A 24,394-nucleotide genomic window follows, 5' to 3' on the forward strand; every position below is an offset into this window, starting at 1 on the left:
TTTTATCGGTATAATGTATAAAGTATATACCTATATAAAAAAGTTATGAAGGAGATCCATCCCCCATATCCCCCTGTGTGCCCATGAATAAGATTCTACGTAGATTCCTCAGACTATAACAAATAATGCGTCTATATATACATCTCGCCAAAATTACAATGTCCCTACCCAATTAACGATCTGATGAAGATCCTCGAAATACGTAAACAACATAAAGCGAGCATGGTTTTGAATGAGTAATTATCAAAAACCAAAGATCAAAGGCATCCATAATATAAGTAAATACGTTCTATATGTTCTATACCGACTATACCTTTACTTTTCAGATTTTAGATAATATATTTTTTTGCACTATAGATGTACGAGAAATACGTTTCCAACAAAATATAGGTCAACATTAAAATAAATAACGACTTTTAATAAATGATATAGGTACAATAGGTACATACAAAATGAATGAATAAATAAATTATTTAAAAATAACAGAGCAAGTTATACAAATTACAGTAAAATTATAGGCGTGTTTATAATTATTAATAGGTATACTAACCAAAAACCTATAATATGATAAATAAAAATAAATTAACTGATTTGAATTAAACTCCATCGAAGGTAACATAAAACGTATTGTAGAATTTTGAATTTTCATATTCATTCAAGCAGATAAAACACAAAAACATATGGCTATGTTTAACATATATATATATATATTTGTAACATATACTATGGCCAATGCACACTATATAACATATATGGCCTATTGGCCATAAACTGTGGCCAATAATTGGTATAGTATCTACTAATAGCTAGGGTACTATCAATCTATCATATTATACGATGCAACGATAATGCGCAATAATACTATTTATATATAGTTATAGATACTATTTAAAAATGTTTTACTTGTATTTTATAAGCCTAAATTAGTACCTAATTACCAAGGTCGACATTGTCTCAATTTCCATATTTTTATTGGTTAAACAAAAAAATAGCTAGTTTATACCAACATTTGTTTCATAACCTAACAATGCTATTTACGACATTTTTATTTGCATATTTTTGTATATTCCAATATTTTTATTTTTTCAAGATATATCTTAGGATTTTGTACAATTATGAAAACATATATTTAGTATTTTTAAGACTCGACGAATAGAAAATCACAAAATTCTTCTAATAAAAATATTAATTTATTTCACTTATATAAGTTTTATGGTAAATTCAGCTTATTAATAAAACCAGGTAAGGTAAGAATTACTAATCTTAGTTTAATTATTGATCTAAATCGCTCATGACCGGCAGTCACCGATTGGTATCGTATAATAATAACATATTATATTTTATTTTATCATATTTACCTATTGCAGTCGCCAATCATGATTTATACTCATGCAGTCATGCGGTGTTAATTAAATCGATAGTTAAAAAAATGAAAATGTATCAAAAATTACATCTTTGAAAATAGTGAAAATATATTTTCTTCGGATAACCTCGGATATATATCGTTAGGTAAACCATAATAACATATTATCTACATTTTTGGACAAATTAAAGTTAGGTTATTAATTATTATGTATAATCTTCTTGTGCTTTCTTTTGTTCATAATATACATGATAAGCAAGAAATCATTACTTTCCCTCCAAAACTAAAATGAGTGATATCATATGAGTAATGTACAATTTAAATAATTTAAATGCTCTCCTGAAAAATTATGAAAATGTAGATATACGTGCTATTATGGTTTACCTACATAACGATATGAAAAACGATTTACAGTCATATAATATCATACTACCACGCATTTTTATAAATCCTTGGCAATATAGTATAATATAAGAAATTGAGAAATAAATCATTAAATTAAAAGTAGAATATTTTACGTTAAAGTATTCAAATAAAATAAATTCTTGAATTCTAAAATACTTATGATGTGTATATAAAAAATTACTGCAGCGTGTATTCTACAAAATAAATAACCTGTGAAAATATATGGAGGTGACTGATGTGCATCTTATATGGTATTTAGATTCTGAATTACAGGAAAAAAAACTCCGATATCAAAATATGGTAAAAAATTGCGGGCTATAGGAAAAAAGAGCCCCGTATCAACTAAACACAACACTTTTTTTTTTAATTTTACAAAGTACCTTTATTTCAATATAATTATGTTACACTTTTTTTGACATAGGCATCTATAAACTATAACCATATAACATAATATATGTATATAAAATTATATACAAATAAAAATTATTTTGTATGTTTTGCCTTTAGGTAAATGTTTTTAAATTATGTAGGTACCACGCGATTATAAAGATCTTTATAATCGTGGTAAGTACAAATATAAATAACAATTATCGACAATGTGAAATGCAGATTGCACCTACCTATACTTGTAATTTTAGTAAGATATGCATGTTAGTTTATATTATGATTAACAAACAAGGAAAAAAGTCTACTGGTGTGTTCGTTAATTTATTAAACACCGGTTAATAATTTAAGTGCATTTTTCGTTTTACCGATTTTATCGCATTTATCTTTAGACTATTAGGATTAATCAGTTCATCACATCAAAATGTAACCTATTATTAGAGCTTTTGAAAACATTTTTTTTTTACATATTTTAAACCAATAGTGAAACAAAATTTAATCTAGTATAATAATAAATATGTATACACGTATTTTAGGCTTTTCGCCTTATTATTAGTTAATAAATTTAATGATAGGGTCCAAAAATAATAAGCGACATCCAACTGCCACTGTTAACTTGACGTTACTCACATAATGTCATAATGTCTTATACTTCAATACTTGTATACTGGAAGTATAGTAAATATCGTAAATTAAATAAAAACAAATTATACAAGTTATTTAGTTTACGCCAGTAACGCCCCTGTAAAATCATGATACTTATTTCAACTGTAGATAACAATTGAAATTTTAGAACAACTTTTGATCAGTAATAAAATAAATTCTAATAAAATTTAATAACAATAATATTTTACAATGTTTTAATTTTAACTTATAATATTGACCTAACATATTATAAGCTGACTCAAATTAAATTTTGTCATTAACTTGCTCTCATTTAGATATATAATATAATAATATATTAATAATATTAAAACAAATATCAATATCAACTATAAAAAAAAATTGTGCCAATGTATTCTAATAATTTTTATAAGAATAACTTATGAGGAACTTTGTATTAAATTTTCAAGTATTTTGACTCGGACAAAATAAATTTTATCGATGTATACAAAATAAGCTTAGCAAAAATAAATATTTCAAATGCCTATAAATAGCATAATATATCAGCAAAATATTTTTAAAATTAAGCCATGTAAACGAAATGCCAATCTAAATAACTGGTGAAATTTTCAAATATTTAAGACTTATACTTTTTGAATAATAACATATATTTAAAATCATATGAGGATAAATCGTTATCGTTACGTAATTTCGTAAAATTTTAAAATTCAAATGCTCATAACATTTTTATTATAATGAACTGACTCGAGTTATCTCTATAGCTATTTGAATTTGAACTAACATTTATGGAAAACTTAGTGTTGAGTTTTTTAACCTCAAACAATTTTATGAATTTTCAACTTCAACTTTACAAACACATTAATGTAAAATCAATATATGCATCACTTCGTTCAGAATCTAAAATAAAAAAAATTATTAAAAATACAAAACAGAACGATTTTACAATGATGTGTTTTTTTTATGTTTGTGTAGGATATGATGTCTTCATCTTTTGGGACAGTAAAAATGTTTTAAAATGTTAACTTTAAGAGTAGATTCTGGTTAAAAATTGGATCTAATTAATATTTTGGCGATCAAAATTAAGATTACAGGGAATTTAGAATATTACAGAGAAAACAAAAAAAAAAAAACAATAAACATTAAGGAAAAATCAAGACATTTTAAGTAAAAACAATTTTCAACAAAATCGATATTGTTTATTTTGATGTAACTCGTTAATACCTTTTATCAAATGTGTGTATTCATAATACATATTTAATATACATTTTCTGCATAACAACATTTTCAAAATATTTCGACTTCTTTCAAGATATTTATGGACATACAGAATACTAGCTAAGGTTTTTATTATAGCTATTTAAATAAATTACCTAAAGATGCATAAGTAGTAGTGATTTTTATTTATAAGCATTTGAACTTTAAACTTTAAAGTGTTCTAACTTATGTAGCTGAAAAAATGAATACAATTTTCGATTTTTATAGTTCAAGATTGAATATTATAAAACTATTCTTTCGTAAGCATTTCACGTTGTATCAAAATAGGTATATTTATCTATTTATACATATGATCTTGGTAATTTTTAGACATTTTATGTTCAAATTTTGATGATGTTAATAATCAAGATTTTAGTTATTTTATTATAATTAAAAATATTATTCACGTATAATTGAAACTTATTTCTAATACTAATACTATATACCTATACAAATTTACATTTTAAAATGCAATAGTTTCGGCAAAAATTCATTGAATCTACTATATTATAATATAATATAGTATTACTTACATTCATATAAATTACTTTAATAACACTATAAAAATATCATAAAATATAGGTACTTACTTGTAATATAAATTGACGATCGGTCTTCGTGCACACACCAATATTATTATACATAAATAACAAATTTTAATTTTAAAATTATTTATAACGAATTGATACTATTGCTTTAACATAAAATAAAATGTATTCTTTTTTTTTTTTTTTTAATTAATAATATTTCTTAAACAATAATTTAATAATAAACATTTTTTAAATTTATATTACCTATGTTAATTTGTATAAATTATTTATTCTTATATATTTCAGAGAAATATATATATATATATTTTTTTAACGGGGCTAGTACTTTTATAGTTTAGAATGTTTATTAAAATGAAAAATAACCAATTATGTCTAAAATAAAATATATATAGAGAAAATGAAAAATATGACAAAACAAATATGTATAAAAAAAAATGCAAGATTGTATTGCCTTAAATCCAAGAGTATTATTTTTGACATCTCATAATTTCTACTGGCGAATGGCGATGAGATTTTTATTTTTTATATTGTTTATTTCTAGTGTTACCTAGTGTTTATTTAAAATAATAATATTTATCCATTATTATCATTATCAGTAATCAGTTTATCACCACATTATATTGTCGTCCAAACAACGAGCGTCTAGAAACAGCACAAGAGCAAATATCCTATCAATTATCATAATATTATAATCGTCATAAAACTACCATAATACATTAATTATTATAATTTAAAAACTGAAACTGTGATTTCTTTTTATTTCTATGGTTAATCTTAAATTTTTAATTCATAATTGTTAAACTTAATCCTAAACGCTAATAAAAAAATACAAGATTATAATAAAATAGTTGTTAGCGAATACATTATATGCAGTATAAAATAGGTATTGCTGTCTTTTAATTCGTTTACAAACAATTGAAAATAAATATATAGATAAGTTTTGCTTATAAAAATTAAAATAATAATAATAAATATTTAAAAATTATTAAATTACAAGTCAAGTTAATGACTTATTGTTCATATGCATGGTCAAAATGTAATGTAAATGATTTTTAAACTTCAAAATTACTTGCAAATTTTCGCGTTTTCGACATATATTTGAACTATAAACGCTTATAAAAAAAAAATTGTGACTAACGATTTTTAATTTTTTTTAGCTACAATCAGAACAACTCATAAGGAACTTTGTATTAAACTTTCAAGTTTTTTTGGTCATCCAAAAATTTTTTACCGACACTTCAAAAAAAAGTTAGCATAAAAATCGAAAATTTCAGTGGTCTATAAAGAACTCAAAAAAAGTCAAAATATTTTGATAATTTAACTGTATATAGATAACACTAACATAAACATTTGGTAAAAGTTTCAAGTATTTACAGTGATTAGTTTTTGAATTTCAACCATATAAAAAAATCGATTCGGTCGAAAACTGGCTTTGCGTAAAAATTCCCGTTTTTCCGTCATTTTTTTTTTTTGTTTTTCTCGATTTTTTTGAAAACTGTTGGAAAATGTTTACTTTTTACCTGTATAATGCACCAAGTATATTCACTTTTTCATCGGAAACTACCCCCGAAGTTTGAAATTGAAGCATTATTTCGACTAGTTATGCTGTACACAGACAAAAAAAAACAGAAACCAAAAAATAAAAAAACATACATCATTGTAAAATCAATACATTCATCACTCCGTTCAGAATCTAAAATTATTCTATTATTATTATTTACATGCTAAATAAGCCGTAACCTCTAAATATAATCCTCTTCTTCCACCCTTTAGAAAAAATAAAATAAAAATCAGGTGATGTGGTGACACTGAGAAAGGTTTTGGAACAACTCTGTGAAAAAAGTTAAATAATATCATCACAAAATTAGAACATAAATAAGACCTGTTCTTTTATAATTTTATATGCATAAATGATATACATATTTTTATATGTTAGAATTTCGACGAAATCTGAAAGATTATGTAGGTAGATAAGTACTAATCATTTTGTTTTGATTTGAAAATTAAATACAAGCTTTATAGTATTTTTTTTTATAATTTTCGCATGTTGTATTGTAAAATGTAACAATAACCTAACTAAGGCAACAGCCCGTAATATATTATTACAAAACAAAATAAGATAAAAATAAAAGTACTGCTTTACCATAAATCGGCGAAAATAGGTTTGTATAATAAATGAAAATAGGTACCTACCTATAGGTACTATTACAATACCTAATTAAATATTAATAATATGCAGTACTAGTAATATAATACTAGTCAGTTAACCAAAATTAATTATTCACTTATTAATTTAAAATTGTAATGTTACATTCAACTAGGTATTAGAAATATTTGTATCGTTTATTAGTGAAAAAATACATCAAACCTCACAAAAAAAAAAAATTTGACAACTGACGAATAATTTGTTTGAACTTGGAAAACAGAAAAATATTAGGTTTTAAAACACAAATATGTCCAAGACAGTATTTAAAATACTTACTAGTTATCATGTGCTTAATTCATTAAGTATTTAAAAAGTACTCTAAATACTATTGAGAAGGTATTTAAATTTTAAATACATTTACTCAAATACTTTATAACACTGATAATAAATAGGTATAGGTAGGAACACATTATGTATAAAGTAATATTATAAAATGGAAGTTTTAATCTCACAGGTTTTTTATATAAAAAATAAATTATGGTCCGTGCCTATCTATCGTTTGTATCGGTACGGATAGTATCAGTGTAATGTGAACACAGAAACCAACAAACACCAGTAAAAAAATATTCAAATTTATATAATTTGGTTTAAAAACGAAAATTTTTCAGTTTTCAGTATCCCTTTCCAAGTACAATTTGTATTACTACTCATTTTGATTTATCTAAAGACTAAAATACAATATAAATTATTTCTCTTTGCATTTATACGAGGATCTTCATATCAAGTTTTTATTATGCTCGTATTGTTTATTGTGCTATTTTTATATAGATATTTTTAAAAAAAATTATACAATATGAGATACTATATATCAGTCTAAACAAAAAAATCATTAACACTTACAAAAAATTAAAAATTAATTAAAAACAATTCGGCAAGTGGGTACCGCTCTGCTGTACATTAGGGGGTGGGGTGGACCTCAGACTAGGGTAGGTTAAATTTGAATGCAATGATAGGTATCATTGTATACGAAAAACGATTCTGAACGGAGATGATTTGTCAGTCTAGAATATTTAACGTTAGATATAAATATAAACAATTTTATGAATTTTGAAGTACAAAATAATTTGCAAATATTCATAATTTTGACGAGTTTTTGTCAAAATTTGAACTTCAAATGCTAATAAAAAAAAATTGTGCCTATGTATTCTTATAATTTTTTTTATCGCTATAAGAATAAATTATGAGGAACTTTGTATTAATTTTTCAAATATTTTGCCAAAAAAATTTTATCGACACTTCAAAAAAAAAATTCTTAGGAAAATTGAAAATTTCATTTGTCTATAAATAGCTTAAAAAAGTCAAAATATTTTGAAAATCAAATCACGTAAAGAAAATGACAATCTAAATAACTGGTAAACTTTTTAAGTACCTATTTACGACTTATACTATTTGAATAACAACAAATATCAAAAATCGTTTGAGGCTAAACCGTTATTTAACGCGGTTTTGTAAAAATTTAAATTTCAAACACTCATAAAAATTTTTTGTCTAATTCCGGTAGATTTTTTTTTACAGATATTTGAAGAAAAATTTTTACGATTTTCCAACCACAAAGTTACTTGCAAATTTTCGCAATTTTGACATATTTCGTATAAATTCGAACTTTAAGCACTCATAAAAATAAATTGTGACAAACGATTTCGGATTTTTTTTTTATCACTTTAAGAACAACTTATAAGAAACCTTGTATTAAATTTTCAAGATTTTCTGGTCAGTCAAAAATTTTTTATCGTTATTTAAAAAAAAAATTACTTAGAAAAACTTAAAATTTCAATTGTCTATAAATAGTTCAAAAAAAGTCAAAATTCTTTGAAAATTTAACTGTGTATGGAGAACGCTAATATAAACATTTGGTGAAAATTTCAAGTATTTACATCAATTAGTTTTTAAGTTATAGCAAAATAAAAAATTCGATTTTGACAAAAACTGGTTTTGCGTAAATATTTCCGTTTTTCCGTCATTTTTTTTTTTTGTTTTTCTCGATTTTTTTGAAAACTGTTGGAAAATGTTTACTTTTTACCTCTATAATGCACCAAGGAAGGACTACAAGAAATATAAATTAAATTTAAAAATATTATGGTGCACTATTTTGATAGAAAAAACTTAAAAATTTTCTTCTGTACCTACTTGACTGAAAATAGATACCAGTCAAAGAAGTAGTAGAAACAGAACTATAAACTTGACAAATATTTACTGATGATGTCTAGATGTTTTGAAAGTTAATATATGGTTAGGTTAGGTATATATGATTTTGTAAAAGTATTGAAGTATGTTTGTGGTTGTGTATACTTTAATTGATTGTTTCAACTCCAGTTCTGATATTATTGAAAAAATTGTATTCAAATACAAAGAAAACTGTTTTATACCGCTAAACAAATAGATAAAAAAAAATGTTATCTAAAACATCTAATGTTTGATCTTTTTCACATAATTGGTTTTCTCTGATTTCTAAAATAAACTTCATAAGTGTAGTTGATGAATTTTGAGATATTAGGTACCGTAAGCTCAATATTCGATTCATTTTTTTTTCAATTTTTTTTTTTTTTAATAATTACGTAATTAAAGTGGCAGATGTCATTGTACTCTCATTTGATAATGGCACTAAAATTATTTCTTGACCAACTTCAAGTGAATCATCTGAATTTTTATCCATATATTCCGATCGAGTTTCTTCATTATTTGAATTAGACGACCCAGTATCATCATCACTAATCCAGTTCCACTGAGATAGATAATAGATATACTGGAGCGCGCACTCGGCCGTAAAAACGAGCCGTCGTGTTTGACGTTACCCCCACCACCGAAGGGCAAAACATTTCATTTTTACATAGGAAAATACGATGAATTTGTAAATAACAATTTATTTTCGTTCTTAATAGCTGAGATATTTACTCAAATGCCTATATAATCTCAAGCCTTTTCGTTAGTTTGTAATTTGTTACAATTTTGTATACCTAGTACCTATATTCAATATGGTTGTCTCGTGTTCAGCTTTTGGATGTACTAATAGGCACATTAAAGGTGGAAGTATTTAGTTCCACAAGTACCTAAATATTAACATTTTATACAGTTTTATTTGTGGCCAGGGGCCCGGAGGTTTCTTGAAGCCCCGATGGTTTTATAATTTTATATAATTAAATATTTAATCAATGAGAAGCGGAAAAAATACCCACGAAAAAAAAACCCAAACTACAATCACACCTGAAAAAAAGCCCAAGAAAATAAAAGTGCTATCATTGTAATCTTATATTTTGAAATATTTTATAAACTGTGGTTGATTGTTGATTATACAATGGATTTACAATCATATAATACATTTTTAATAATAAATAATAATATTTTTTAAATAATTTTATCATATAATTATTTAATAGAACATAGGAAAAAAATATTAAAAATACAAAATATTCTCGTTTGTGGTAACATAATAATAACTAATAATTATAATACGAGAGATCATAGTCATAATAATTAAATAATATAATAATAGTAAATTGTTAATTTAAAAAATAATTTTCGATAAGTAGTCTATACAATAATGATAAAATTCAACAATAACCTCTAGGCTATATCTATACATAAAAAAAATAAAATTAACTTAACTGTATAATAATGATAATTAACTATAAAAGCTAAGTTAAAACAATACAAAATTTAACTGAATAAGTTATATTATATTAATAAGTTTGATTGAACAAAAATAACTAACAAATTAAGTTATTATACCTACCTAAATATTAATATTTTATAATATATAGATTTCCACTTAATAATCCTGAATTACTTAAAAAATGGTTGATTGAAGTTAAAAGGAAGAATTTTATACCTACAATGTATAGCACTTTATGTAGTGAACAACTATTTATAAACAAAAATGTCCATTGTAAATCTCAAAATCCCTGCTTGATCACTTTCCATATCGTTATATCTTATATTATAATCATGGTAATACAATAAGGTAATGAATAATTACTACTACATTTAATTTGTTAAAGAAATAAGAAAATAAATTAAGAATTATGAACGAAAATAATCATAACTACACGTATATCGTATGTAAAAATGAAATGTTTTGCCCTTCGATGGTGGGGGAAGCGGGATTCGAGACGGCTCGTTTTTTGTATCATTGCGGGAATGGCGAGTGCGCGCTCCAGTATATCTTATCTATCTCAGTGTCCAGTTCACATTACTGATAGACTCTGTTTGTTATATACTTTTTCAAAAACCTCATTTCTTTTGATGTAAAGTATTACAGTTACTATACTTTTATTCGTATTATAGTGATTTGATATAATATATTGATAACAGCCTAACATAATGATAGTGGTGAATAAATTACGCGCATGCGCAGAATGCGTGAGGTATATTCTTGTGTTTAGACGCTGACCTGTGGTGAGCGTTCCAGTTATCATATAGTTCAATATAATATTGATACAATAATTGTGGTGCATAGATAATAAAGATATCTTTATTATCTATGTTGTGGTGATAGACTGATTACTGATAATGATAATAACGGATAAATATTATTATTTTAAATAAACACAAACACTAGAAATAAACAATATAATAAAATAAAAATCTCATTGCCATTCATCAGTAAAAATTATGAACTGTCAAAATGAACACTATATTTGTCATTTTGTCGACTGGTAGTCGTCACCAGCGACCAGGTCAATGTTAATGATGCGGACCGTTGCTTTGAACATATTAAAAATCAGTGAGTAGGAATATAATTATAATTATTAAATATTAGCGATTTGTATTTTTCTTACTACAATTCTGTGGGTTAGTAGATTAATTTTTAAATTAGTGCTTATTTATCGAGATGATATTGTGATAGGCCAAATAGAAGCAACCTTGAACGAATTTTGCAATATAGTAGTAAAATATACAAATGGTAAAAATATTTCAAAATTTATGTTTATTGTTTTTTTAATTTCTGATAAATGATATTCAATTGCCACCGTCAATTTTAGTCCTATTATAGTACATTGCTATTTACTCGGATGCGGATGGCATCATGTTTTTTTCCAATATGCTAGGTTTAATTTCTTCCTTATTATTATTCTTGACTTTTATTCTTAACATTTTAGATACCTTCTGAAAAAAGTGATGAATGTATTGATTTTACAATGTGTTTTTTTTTTTTTTGTGTGTGTTTGTGTAAGTATAACTTGTTGAAATAATGCTTTAACATAGTTTCAGTGGCAAATTAAATAACCTTCGTGTATTATAGAGGTCAAAATTAAGAAGTTTCCAACTGTTTTAAAAAAAAAAATTGATTTTTTATATGGCTGTAACTCAAAAACTAATCACTATAAATAGTGTAAATACTTGAAATTTTCACTACCTAAATGTTTATATTAGCGTAATCTATAAATCGTTAAATTTTTAAAATATTTTGACTACTTTATGATTATTATAGAAAATTAGAATACATGATTTGTTAATTTTTGTTTTAAAATGCCAATATAAATATTTTTACTCAATTAAAAAGCTCTAAAATGTAATACAAAAATCCTTATAAGTTATTACTAATAAATATAAAAATAAAGTTGAACATAAATCTACAAAAGAATGTTATAAGTATTGGAAGGTTGTACATTTCACAGATTTCATCAAAATTGTGAAAATTAGTAATTTTTTTGTACTTACTTCATACAATTTTAATATTGATACTAACAATACAAAGAATTTAGTACAAGATTCGTTAACAATTTTTCTATCTAAATTAAATAATAATAATAATAGGTTAAACAAACATAAGTACTTAACACTTAAGTTTTCAGTACCTACATTAATATTCACTGAGTATGTGCAATTAATAATTATTATATATCTACGACATAAAACTAGAGTTTAAGATCAGAAAATATTATACCATACTGTTTTCTAAATTAAATTTGAAAATGTTAACAGTTGATGTAGTAGTAGTCATAATATTTTTATTAGGGTTTTGAATTTTTAATAAGTATGATTATATGATGATTTTATTATTGTATTTCTTTGAATATACCCAATTATTTACAATATTATAAATTAATTACATTTTTTGGGCAGGTATGTTATTATGGTGTTTTAATAAATATGATAAACGTAATTTAGTTTGTGAATCCACTATTAGTTATAGCCTATAAGTATACTTTAAACATTTGTTGGTTTTATATGTTTATTGGATTTTATTTATCTTTCACAAGCAAAATGCATTTTAAAACTGTTAAGAGACACAAATATATATAATATGTGTATAAAATTAGACTTTTACAGGTAAAGTATTCTGAACTCCTCCATTGACACCCATAGGTAACATTTTGAAAAGAGGAGGAGAATAAAAATTCTTAAATTTTAGCTAAAAAAATATGTAATATAATAAATATAAATAGATATAAATAGGTATGCTAAATAATAATTAATATAGGCATTTCAAATTTTTATTGGTTTATTATAGTTAATTAAAATAAATTTTAATAAATATAGAAAAAAAATATAATATTATATATTAAATTAGTAGTTAATATTATTTATCCAGGTGTAAGTGCTTTGTCTTTCCCCAAATGGGTGCCCATGAATTTCTTTTAAAATTGATTTTTGGTAATTATAATTTATAACATACCACTGTATTGTATATTTGATTGTACCAAGGTGGCAAAGTAAATGATAGGAAACTAACCCTATACACAACTTATTTCCAGTTTTCTTTTTGAATTTTATCTTAAAATTATGCTGTTTTTAAATTAATTATTTTTCTCACACTGGAGTTGAGATAAATGTTATTTGTATGAAATGTTTTTATAATTGTTTTTATTTCTCTACAATATTTACTTATGTTAGGGTGTCTAGTAAAATATTTTAAAAATGTAACTAATTTGTAACTTGGAAGAAACAATTTTCAATTTAATTTACTTGCCTAGACTAGTATATCAAAATAATACCTATTGATTCAATTTTTATAAAAATAAAACAAAGTATATGTTCCAACTACCTAACAGATTATTAAATGATTATAAACTCAAATCAAATCAAAAGCCGTTGATATAAATATTTAATATTATTCTATTTTGTAACTTCATTTGAGAATAGGAATTTTTTTAAATTATAATTTACAAAAATATATTTTAGTTAATAGTTATAATTTGTTTATAAATTAAGAACCTATTTTCTTCAGAATTAATTACATTTCTTACTTGAGTTTTGACAAAATTAAAATTTATCTAATTTACTAGCTTACAGTTATAAAAATAATAATTACCTATTTTAAGTTATTTTATATTAGCATTTTTCTTCACGCCTCGCCTTTTCCATTTGATGTGAACATTTTGTAAAAACATTAAAGTTTTACAATAACGTTTAAGTTCACAAAAATAAATATAAGTATGTTTCAATTGGTAGTAATGTCTGTATGGTTCTGTAACTATACTTTTGTATAATTTACTTACCGGAAAGGGATTATAACCGTTACATATTTAAAAATTTATAAAGTTAAAACTTACAGTGTTTCAAAAAAAAAGAAAAAAGGAGGTCAAGTGGATAATGCTCTGCTGTACAATATGCATCTAGTGGACCCAAGACATAGAGTAGGTCACTATAATATATGTGTTAAATTTGAATGCAACAATAGGTCCAAACAATTTTTATCGGCATTTAAAAAAAAATACTTGGAAAACTGAAAATTCAGTTGTCTATAGATAGCCAAGAAGCCAGAATATTTTGAAAATTTAATCATGAATAGATTACACTATTATAAACATTTGGCGAAAATTTAAAGTATTTAAAGTGATTTGTTTTTGAGTTACAACTATATTAAAAATTGATGTTATCGAAAACTGGTTTTGCATAAAATTTCCTGTTTTTCTCATTTTTTCATCTATTGTATTATTTTTACAGCTATATATAATTGAGATAAGTAATTTATCATAACCATAAAATCATTTATACATTCTCACTAATATTTTTAAATCACCGATTTTTTAATAATATGTTTGAATAGGTATGATATTATTATAGGTATTTAGACAACAATTTTTTATAGTTTCTGGTTAACTAGCCTTGATACCTACTTTTTGGTATTTCATGACATACAGAATATTTGTTTTATGCAATTTATCATTTATTGTTAAAGCAGTAGACAACTTATTTTTAAATGAATTAATTATTATTTTTAATAAGGTGTCCATAAAAATATTGATGCTATTATGTAATAAATTTGGAGCCTTTTCAAAAAATAAATAAATTTTTTTAGTATATATAATTAAATATTCAAAAAATTATTAACTAAATAATAATAATGGTTAGATTAAGAAATGTTTGATGTACTTTAATACAGATTTTGCAGCTGCATTTTTAGCATCTTCATATGTTTTACCAGTATCTGAGCAGATCAACACAGGTTTAGCTGTAGGAGTTGTTATTTTCAGAGACAACTCAATTTTACCACAATCATCTAGATATTGTATGCACGTGATACTTAAACATTTTTCATATGCAAGTTTTGTCAAAAATTCAAAACCACTCATATTTAGTTCATCCAATGAATTGCATTCTTTTAGTTTTTGCACCCACTTTTTTTCAGACGATAATAATTGGTTGAAGCCTAAATTCATAAACTTAAAATCATCACATACTTCAATATTAATTTTTAGTGTTATCATGTTGCACTTACCTTTATCAACTATTTCATGTGTGATATTTCTATGAGACATAGAAGAAGTTTCTTGATTCAAACTAATTTGTTCGAGTAACAACTGAGCGGCTTGTTTTTTTGCAATTTTCTTGGCATGACCTTTGCCCATAGATTTGTGGGGTCCAACAGAACATATCACAGAATATAAATCATTATTGTTTTCTTTGTGGAATTCATATTTTGGAAGCTCCCAACCATGAGCTATGCATATATCTTGTAGTATACCAATGTAGTTAGTAAACATTCTTGATTCATTACTGTTGATATGGTTATTCTTGTGAAGAGCTTTATTCACAGTGTCATTTTTTACTAAACTTATCGACAAACCAAGTTTATCATTTTCCATTTCGTTCATTTTTTCGTTACTGTCATTTGACGTATAAGTGTTATTGGTTATATGTTGATTCATATTTATTTGATTTAACATTGAATAAGCGGCATGAGTTTTTGCAATTTTCTTGTTTTTACCTACACCTTTGGATTTATAGGGCCCAGTAGAACATATTACGGTAAACAAATGTTCCTTATTATTGTATTCGCCTTCAATAACTGCACAACATTCATATTTTGGTAGATTCCAAACACGAGCTCTGCATAACTCTTGCAGTGTACCAATATAATTGATAGATTGTGCAAATTTAATATTACTCTCTAGACATGGTGGGTTTGTTGAGTACGGTAAATAGTCATCTATTTCAGCGATAGATGCCAGCTTGTTCAAAAATTTGTTCGCCGCGTCATTTGTTGCTTCATTACTTGACGAACCACAACCGTAAGTTATGATTTTCCCACATGTGGCATAATACATATAAATTTTATTCGGTAACAGATCCACCACGGAAAGCATATTGTATTGTACTGATTTACCTTGCTTAGCCATAATGTTGTGAAGCCGGGAAACAGCCGATGAATATTTACTAATGAGTTGTAATCCATTGGGTTCGGCCATCGCATCCGTGAGCTGCAGCAGTGATTCCGATAGTATTATATTTCTCGAATAACTGTTACTGTGAGCGAGTCTCGTATCATGCGAGGAAACCGTTCTATTGTAGAGTACAATCCTTTCTGAGAAAACAAAATACTGCTATTTGAGATAGATAATGATAAATGTGCTTTTTACGATTATTATTGATTAAGGATAAATTACAGATGAAAATGTATATAATGAAACAAACAATCAATCTGTTTGTGGCAAAACCTATGTACGTCACCGTAGAAACAATAGTATAATATATTACTTTAATATAACGATTGCGTTATGATGGTAATTTGATCTGTCTGACTGGCTGTTGATAAATGTGAAAAACAATAAAAACTATGTGCACTAGTCCGTTTTCGATATTATCATATTATAATACCTATGTACTAATACAAAAGTAGTAATTTGTATTTTGTTTTTGTAGTATACTGTAGTCTGCAGTTCCTTCTGCGCTATCATTGTCGTTACTCGTTCGCGCGGCTGAGCGTCCCTCCTCCCACCCATCCATGACAATCACGTAAGTCAGGGGTCTCCAAACTACGATCCTCGAACAAATTTTAACCGACTGTTATGAAACGCCACCGCGTGAGCCTGTGATAGTGTGATGTTCTGTTATATTTTATATTGTGTCTCTGGTTGTATCCGAAGACGACAATTTGTTGAAACCGTTCTCTGTGTAGCTGTTAATTAAATGTTGCGGAATAGTTATTATTAAAATAATAGACGTTTTTGCATTTAAATAAGAATATTACACTTTATTAGTTATTAAAATAATATAATTTATTCTATAAGCACACTACTTAACTCGAATGAGTTGGGTTCAAGACTAACTTGTCGACAAGACCGATACTATAGTCTTGTCGCGCATAAGCAAAAATATCTAAGATAAGACGCCTACATACAGGCGTTATTATATTCTGTACAAAAAGCGTCTCTATAGTCTATAGTGGTGGGCATATAACACGGCCCGCGGCCCCCATAGGATAGTAAATATACTAAGAGATATTTTACATTTAAAAATTAAAAATTGTATGTTATTTTATTGTATAAAGCTTTGGCCCTCCAAGAAATGATGATATTTTTTGTGGCTCTTGAATAAAAATGTTTAAAGACCCTTGACGTAGATAAGTAACCAGCTTTGCACCCACCTCCTATCAACTACACACTCACACGACTACAACACATGACTCTTTTGTAATAATTACTAATTACTACCAAGTACAATGAAAATTATAGTCAAGTTAAAAGGCATAGTCAAATCTAATATACTCCATAACATTTAATTAAAATAATAATATACTGATACCTATTTAAAATCAAATGTAGAATATATTATACTTTATTATTATTATCATTATTTTAGATTCTGAACAAAGTGATGAATGTATTGATTTTACAATTATGTGTATTTTTTCATTTTTTCGTGTGTGTAAAGCAAAATGTGTCGAAATAATGCTTTAATTACAAACTTTTTAATACCTACGTCGTACATATTATTATTATAGGACATCAGGGCACATAGTAATATTGTGGTATAATCGTAGTCACAATAAAAAACGACACCATGTAAAACAACTAGTAACCAAACATATACTGTCAAATAGGGACTAAATTTTTCACGTTAGTTTTGTTCTGAAAAAATAAGGATGGCAAAATTGACTAAACAGTTTTAAATTGAACAACACAACTATATGATCAATTAATAAATTAATTGCAGGAGCATTGGTGAGCACAAATTAATCATACTTTGTTTTAGATAGTAAAGAATAGCAGACGGATACACAATCCTAACAGCAGTAAATAAGAAAACGAGAAAATAACCCATCGCCCAGTACCTATCCATCAAAAACTACACCAGCCATAAAACAAGGAAATCCAACACACTGGAAATGAGGAAGGAGTAATAAACACAAAATTATTTAAATATTATTATTTTATAAAAATATTCTTTTGAAAAAAAAAACCGTAAGATAAGCCCTTACATTTTATAATATTATCTAATACTTAATATGTTTATATGAGCTTTTAAAAAAAAAAAAAAAATTGAAATGACACCCCTGATTTATGTATATTGATGTTTGTAGCTTGTCCTGCAGTATTTGAGTTTGCTTGAATAACTGAATGGAATTTCCTTCATTGATTGGATAAATAAAAAGTATTTTAAAAGTATATATTTATTGAAATCTATAATTTACAATGTATAGTTGATCAAATGATGAGCCACATGATCGATCCAAGATTGGGAATCGGAAAAAGTAATGTGGCATGTTTTGCATGTCTATTGATCACATCGAACCACTTTTCTAGAACAAATATTTTAATATTCTATTAATATTAGATAAAAAAATTTCTATCATATATTATTAAAATTCTAATTTGGTGAGAAGAGTTATAAGATTCTTAAAAAATGTGTAATATGTGTTTTAATGAATAGTATAATAAATAAAAAAAAAGTCGGCAAGTGGGTACTGCTCTGCTGTACATTACGGAGTGGCCGGTGGGATGGACCTCAAACTAGGGTAGGTTAAATTTGAATGCAATGTTAGGTATCATTGTATACGAAAAACGATTCTGAACGGAGATGATTTGTCAGTCTAGAATATTTAACGTTAGATATAAATATAAACAATTTTATAAATTTTGAACTACAAAATAATTTGCAAATATTCATAATTTTGACGAGTTTTTGTCAAAATTTGAACTTCAAATGCTAATAAAAAAAAATTGTGCCTATGTATTCTTATAATTTTTTTATCGCTATAAGAATAACTTATGAGGAACTTTGTATTAATTTTTCAAATATTTTGCCAAAAAAATTTTATTGACACTCCAAAAAAAAAAATTCTTAAGAAAATTGAAAATTTCATTTGTCTATAAATAGCTTAAAAAAAGTCAAAATATTTTGAAAATCAAATCACGTAAAGAAAATGACAATCTAAATAACTGGTAAAATGTTTAAGAATTTACGACTTATACTATTTGAATAACGATGCTATCAATATGAAAAAGCTGAAACAGCTTGTACAAAATAATAGTACAGTCAAATGTATAGTTGAAGATATTTTAACAAATATTTCTTGTCCAAATAGAAAAAAAAAACAAAGATAAATTTATGTTGGTAAATGAAAAAAATGAAAGGTGCAAAACCATTACATTTTACTATGAACTATGAAGTCATGTTAGGTAAAGTAGATGTCAATTTAGATATAATAGTATACAACGCCTACCTTATTGAATTGATTTAAATAAGCACGATACACCAATAACGAGTGTAGACGTATATTATATAACTTAGTTTTTCTTTTTACAAACATATTATAAGTAAAAAAAATAGAAGATTTAATTATTTAATTTAAATTATACATCATAAACCTAGGCTTTTCCGAACCAAAAATGTATACCTACTCTGAAGCCAAAATACTAACAGTAAAGCTGGTTTCACACGGAGTGGTTTAGCCGCGTGCGGTCGCGGATTTTATCCGCGATGGATTTTCTTTAAAAATTAAACACCTATATTTAAATGGGTACATTCAAACGAAGAAAAATGGCTAGCGGACGACCGCCTCGAATCGTGCTTGCTCAAATTTTGGGCGGTCGACCGCGTCCGCCAGCTAAAATTAAACTGTGGATTTCCAATAGCCATATTCACACGAAGCGGTTCGCCCGTCAACGGCCGCGGACTTATAGCGGTTTTTTTATTCATAACAGCATTTATTATCCGCCTCGTGTGTAAGCAAACAGCGGATGTGATAGCGGTCGAAATCCGCACGCGATCGCGGTTCCTATCCGCATCAGCGACCGCGACTGCTTCCAAACTTAACTTATACACGAAGTGGATTGGCCGAGCGCGGATTTCGACCGCTACCACGTCCGCGTCCGCATCTCTGTACATGATTTATTTTTGGGTTATTTAGGTTATCAAAACATAAACCATAAACATATTTTTGCCTTCCAATTTAAAATATAATATACTCAAATTATTTCTGTTCAGAATCGTTTTTTGTATATAATATTAATAATAATTAGACGTGAGTCTCAAAAAAAAAAAAAAAATATATAAATAAATAAAATAATAATAATAATACATAAGAGTATGTATCTTAATATAATATCTATTTAAAGTGTTATGATTGCCTATAATAGTTATAATCTAATGGTTCTAAAAAAAAAAAATAGCTTGTTAATAATTAAATATAATATAAATGATGGATAAAAGAAAAATGATACCTATCATTGGATTCAAATTGAATACATCCATTATATGGTGATCCACTATACAGCAAGAATACGTAAAACAGCAAAAATAGATTCATAGCTTAAATAGATAATATCTTAAAATCGATTTTATCAAAAATTGAATTTGTGTGAAAATTCCAGTTTTTCCTTATTTTATTATTTGCCAAGGTAAAAAAAAAGTTCTAAGAATTTTTAGTTAAGATCTGTCTATAAACTAGATCCAATTTGCTCCTAATAGCTCCGCTCAGAATCCAAAATAAAAATAAAAAATATTGATTAGAACAAAAGTATTATTTAATTTGTCAAATCTTTCTATTACACCTGCAAGCTCGCGCACAGAATATCTTTATGAAAAAAAATTGATTTTAATATTAGGTAAATTATTTATATTAAATTTTAAATTGTAAAGTATATGAAAAGCGTTTATTTATTATAGCTTTCCAAGAGTCTTGTAGAAGTAAACTTCCTTTTAATTTCATAAAATCAATTACTGTTATTGACCTTGACCTAAATTGTCAACTCACCTTGATTGTGATTTCAGTTGAATTTACGATGTTGTTTACAGCCTAGACCATAATCGCAAAAAATTATTTTTAGGAGTTTTAACAACCTACAAGTGCAAATATAATATTTTATTAAAATAATAATAGTCGTCAGGTATTATTAAGCTGACGCATATGTACATCATTCAATTAATATTAAACATATTATTATATTAAATTAAACATATTTCATATACCTACGTGTTTTACATATTAATAAATAATACATAGTTTTTTTTATATAGGTATAGCTATTAAATAGCAAATAATAATTTATAGAAAATATAGGTAAATGTTTAAAATAATACAAAATGTTTGATTTTTATTATTTGCCTGACTTGAAATAGGCATTTAGTTAAATGCCTAGTCATTTTATTAAATTACTAGGCATTTGACTAAATCTTTAGGTGAATAGTGAAATTGCATAAAAATTAAATTCTTTGTCTATATTAGTAAAATGCCTGATTTGACTATATGCCTACGACATAGACACCAACTACCAACTGATATAGAGGTGAATAACTTCTGGTATGATTACGATTTAAAATACTTCACTCGATTTTCAAACATTGTTCATTTAAAAATAAAAACGACTAATGATAAAGTCATATCACAATCTATTTATTTTAAAGGTACAGTTATCAAAAATCTCATCTAATGTAAGTTTATAATGTATAATAATAATTATCTTAAATGATTATCAACTGTTGCTCCGTTGTAATTTGTTAATCTAAATACGATACAATAATAAATTAATACTTCAATAATGAACTCGATCATTATTATTTTTAAAATATAAAATACTATTTACCAATATGAAAACGAATTATAAAGAGCGTCAAATTTTCAATTGAAACTTATATAGTGCAACGGGTACCTACAATAAAATTTATTTTTGAACTTTAGGGTTACCAATAAAAATAGACGATTTGCGTTTTTGGTATTCCTAAAAGAATTTTGAAATTTTTTATGTATGCAAAATTTGATTAATGAAATTAATTTTTTAGAAAATAATGGAGTAAATATAATTTCTTCACAAGTAATTATCTTGTACATTTTATCCTAAGACTAGTACTTGGAGACAATTTAGGTTTAACAGTATACTAGAATTTAGCAAATCTTTTTCAGCCAATTTCTTTTGTCGTTTTTTAACGCAGATATATACTGTAAATAATAAGTTTTATTATTTAAAATTTTGTATTTTTTTTTCAAATTGTATTATTTTAGTACCTACTTATTTGTAATGGAACACATCAATAATATTTTGAACTCAGATATTTATGGACATTCTTCATCTAATTTTGTAAGTTTTAAGTTTATTTATCAATACAATAAATGTATTTGTTAGTGTGTCTGTTATTATCTAAAATTAATTTATACATGATGAATATTACATTAATTAATAATACATATGAAATATTACAATCATCTGGAAAAGGATCTCTTATAATTGATTATAACAAAAAAAATAAATAAATAAACTCAATGATGAGATCAGAACAACATTAGTAGACTTGATTATTATTAGTCATATGGTAACAATACATATACCAATGTCAATTGGTTTAGCAAAATCCTTGTCCAAACAAATAGTAGCCATGTTCAAAACAGAAATTGAGGTATTTATATTATTTTAAATTATAACAACATTCTGCCTGTAAAATGTAGGTATCTAGTTAGTTACTTTGGTATACTTATTTTAGGACACATATTTCATGAAAATTGGTAACAATAGAAATCCCAATGGAAAATCATATACAAAATATTTCAATTCTGTGAGGAATTCAAAAATAAATGGGTTAATAGAAAGTGCATTAACAATCAGTAAATCTAAAACAAATGATTGTACATTTGACAAATGTAGTTGGGCACAATAAGACTTTGGTAAGGCATATTAAATTTGAATTATTAATAAATTAAATTTACTGAACTAAATTAAAATATATTATGTAGTTTAAATATTTATTTAAATATGTACATTAAAAATAATTATTACTACTGTTTTAGCGCAAGAAAAAGATATCGAATGTGTTTTAGATGAATTAAAACATGATTCAACTTCATTTCCAAATTTAGAAAGAAACTGGAAAGCTACAATTAATTATAGACTAAATTATAATAAAAATTACTCGTCCACCAATGAGATATTAAAAATGTGGAAATAATATTTAATACCATATGGACATAAACTAGTAAGAGATCAATAATTATCATAACAACTTAAAAGTATTATTTTTATGCCTAGGTACTTAATATTTTAGAACACCATCATATTGTACTTAACCCATTATACAAGTGTTTTATATTATTTTGTGATAGTGATGTTCCTTTTAAATACATTATAAGTATTTGAAAGTATTTATAAAAGATTTTTTGAAATTGAATCAAGTATACCCAACAGATTAAAATCATTATAAAAATACATATAATACCTACCTACGAAAAACAAAAAAAATATAGATTTTTAATTTGATATTCAAAAATACATTATTAACTTTACATCTATAGGTATTAATATGTACATACCTAATAATATATTTAGTGTTTATTATAATAGTTTTTTTTTTATTTATTAAAAATTGTAATTTCTTAACAAATACAAAAAATGCAGCAATCATGTATTGTTTACATACAATGTTTGCACCTACATCAACAAAAGTTACTATGGATGAAAATGGAAAAATAAACCATAGAAAATATTCTATTAAAAATTCACAGGATCATTTCATGGTTGTTGGTGAATCAGTGGAAGTGTTTATGGACTAATTACAAAATCAAGGCCATCCTATTCAGCCTTTTATTTTTATTGTTGGTAGTATTTTTCAGCAAAAAGAAATATTAGTAGGTATATTTTGATTCAATTTTATAAAAGACACATTCTATTCTAAGAGCCGTTGAGGTATGTTATAAAATCTTTCATCTATTTCAGTTAAAATATCCATTACAATCACAGATTGTATGGTTGTTCACACAAAAGTTTTAATTTTGTTTTTCATTTAATCACAACAAGCCTTATCATAAACTGTCTCAAATATTGTCAGAGTTAAGCAATTAATATTTCCAGTAGGTAATACAACTAAACCTATACCGGTATTACTTTATACTATATAATATTGTTTTTTTATAAATAAAAAGAAAATCTTAAGTTGAATACATTATTTGCTCAA

The 24,394-nt window shown here is 25.4% G+C and overlaps 1 protein-coding gene and 1 long non-coding RNA gene across 3 annotated transcripts; one reads left to right on the forward strand and one right to left on the reverse strand.

Moving 5' to 3' along the window:
- The first annotated feature begins 10,418 nt into the window (after positions 1-10,418).
- On the forward strand, positions 10,419-23,650 carry LOC114127125 (uncharacterized). The gene is made up of 4 exons (XR_007606423.1): positions 10,419-11,507; positions 18,206-22,846; positions 22,931-23,111; positions 23,235-23,650. It is a non-coding gene; the product is annotated as an uncharacterized LOC114127125 (long non-coding RNA).
- LOC114127126 (interferon-inducible double-stranded RNA-dependent protein kinase activator A homolog) lies at positions 11,757-17,150 on the reverse strand. 2 transcript variants are annotated; one of them, XM_050208180.1, is made up of 3 exons: positions 15,450-17,150; positions 15,104-15,380; positions 11,757-11,890 (listed from the first exon to the last, which is right to left on the reverse strand). In XM_050208180.1, exons 1-3 carry the CDS (start codon positions 16,417-16,419, stop codon positions 11,872-11,874), a joined length of 1,266 nt encoding a protein of 421 aa, XP_050064137.1. In that variant the 5' UTR covers positions 16,420-17,150; the 3' UTR covers positions 11,757-11,871. The 2 variants fall into 2 exon arrangements, with proteins under 2 accessions (XP_050064137.1, XP_027847065.1); XM_027991264.2 differs by lacking the exon at positions 11,757-11,890 and having other exon boundaries at positions 15,017-15,380; positions 15,450-16,535; positions 16,709-17,149.
- Positions 23,651-24,394: the final 744 nt, after the last annotated feature.

This window comes from Aphis gossypii, unplaced genomic scaffold (assembly GCF_020184175.1).
Source record: "Aphis gossypii isolate Hap1 unplaced genomic scaffold, ASM2018417v2 Contig00007, whole genome shotgun sequence".
In the NCBI taxonomy this organism is placed as follows: Eukaryota; Metazoa; Arthropoda; class Insecta; order Hemiptera; family Aphididae; genus Aphis; species Aphis gossypii.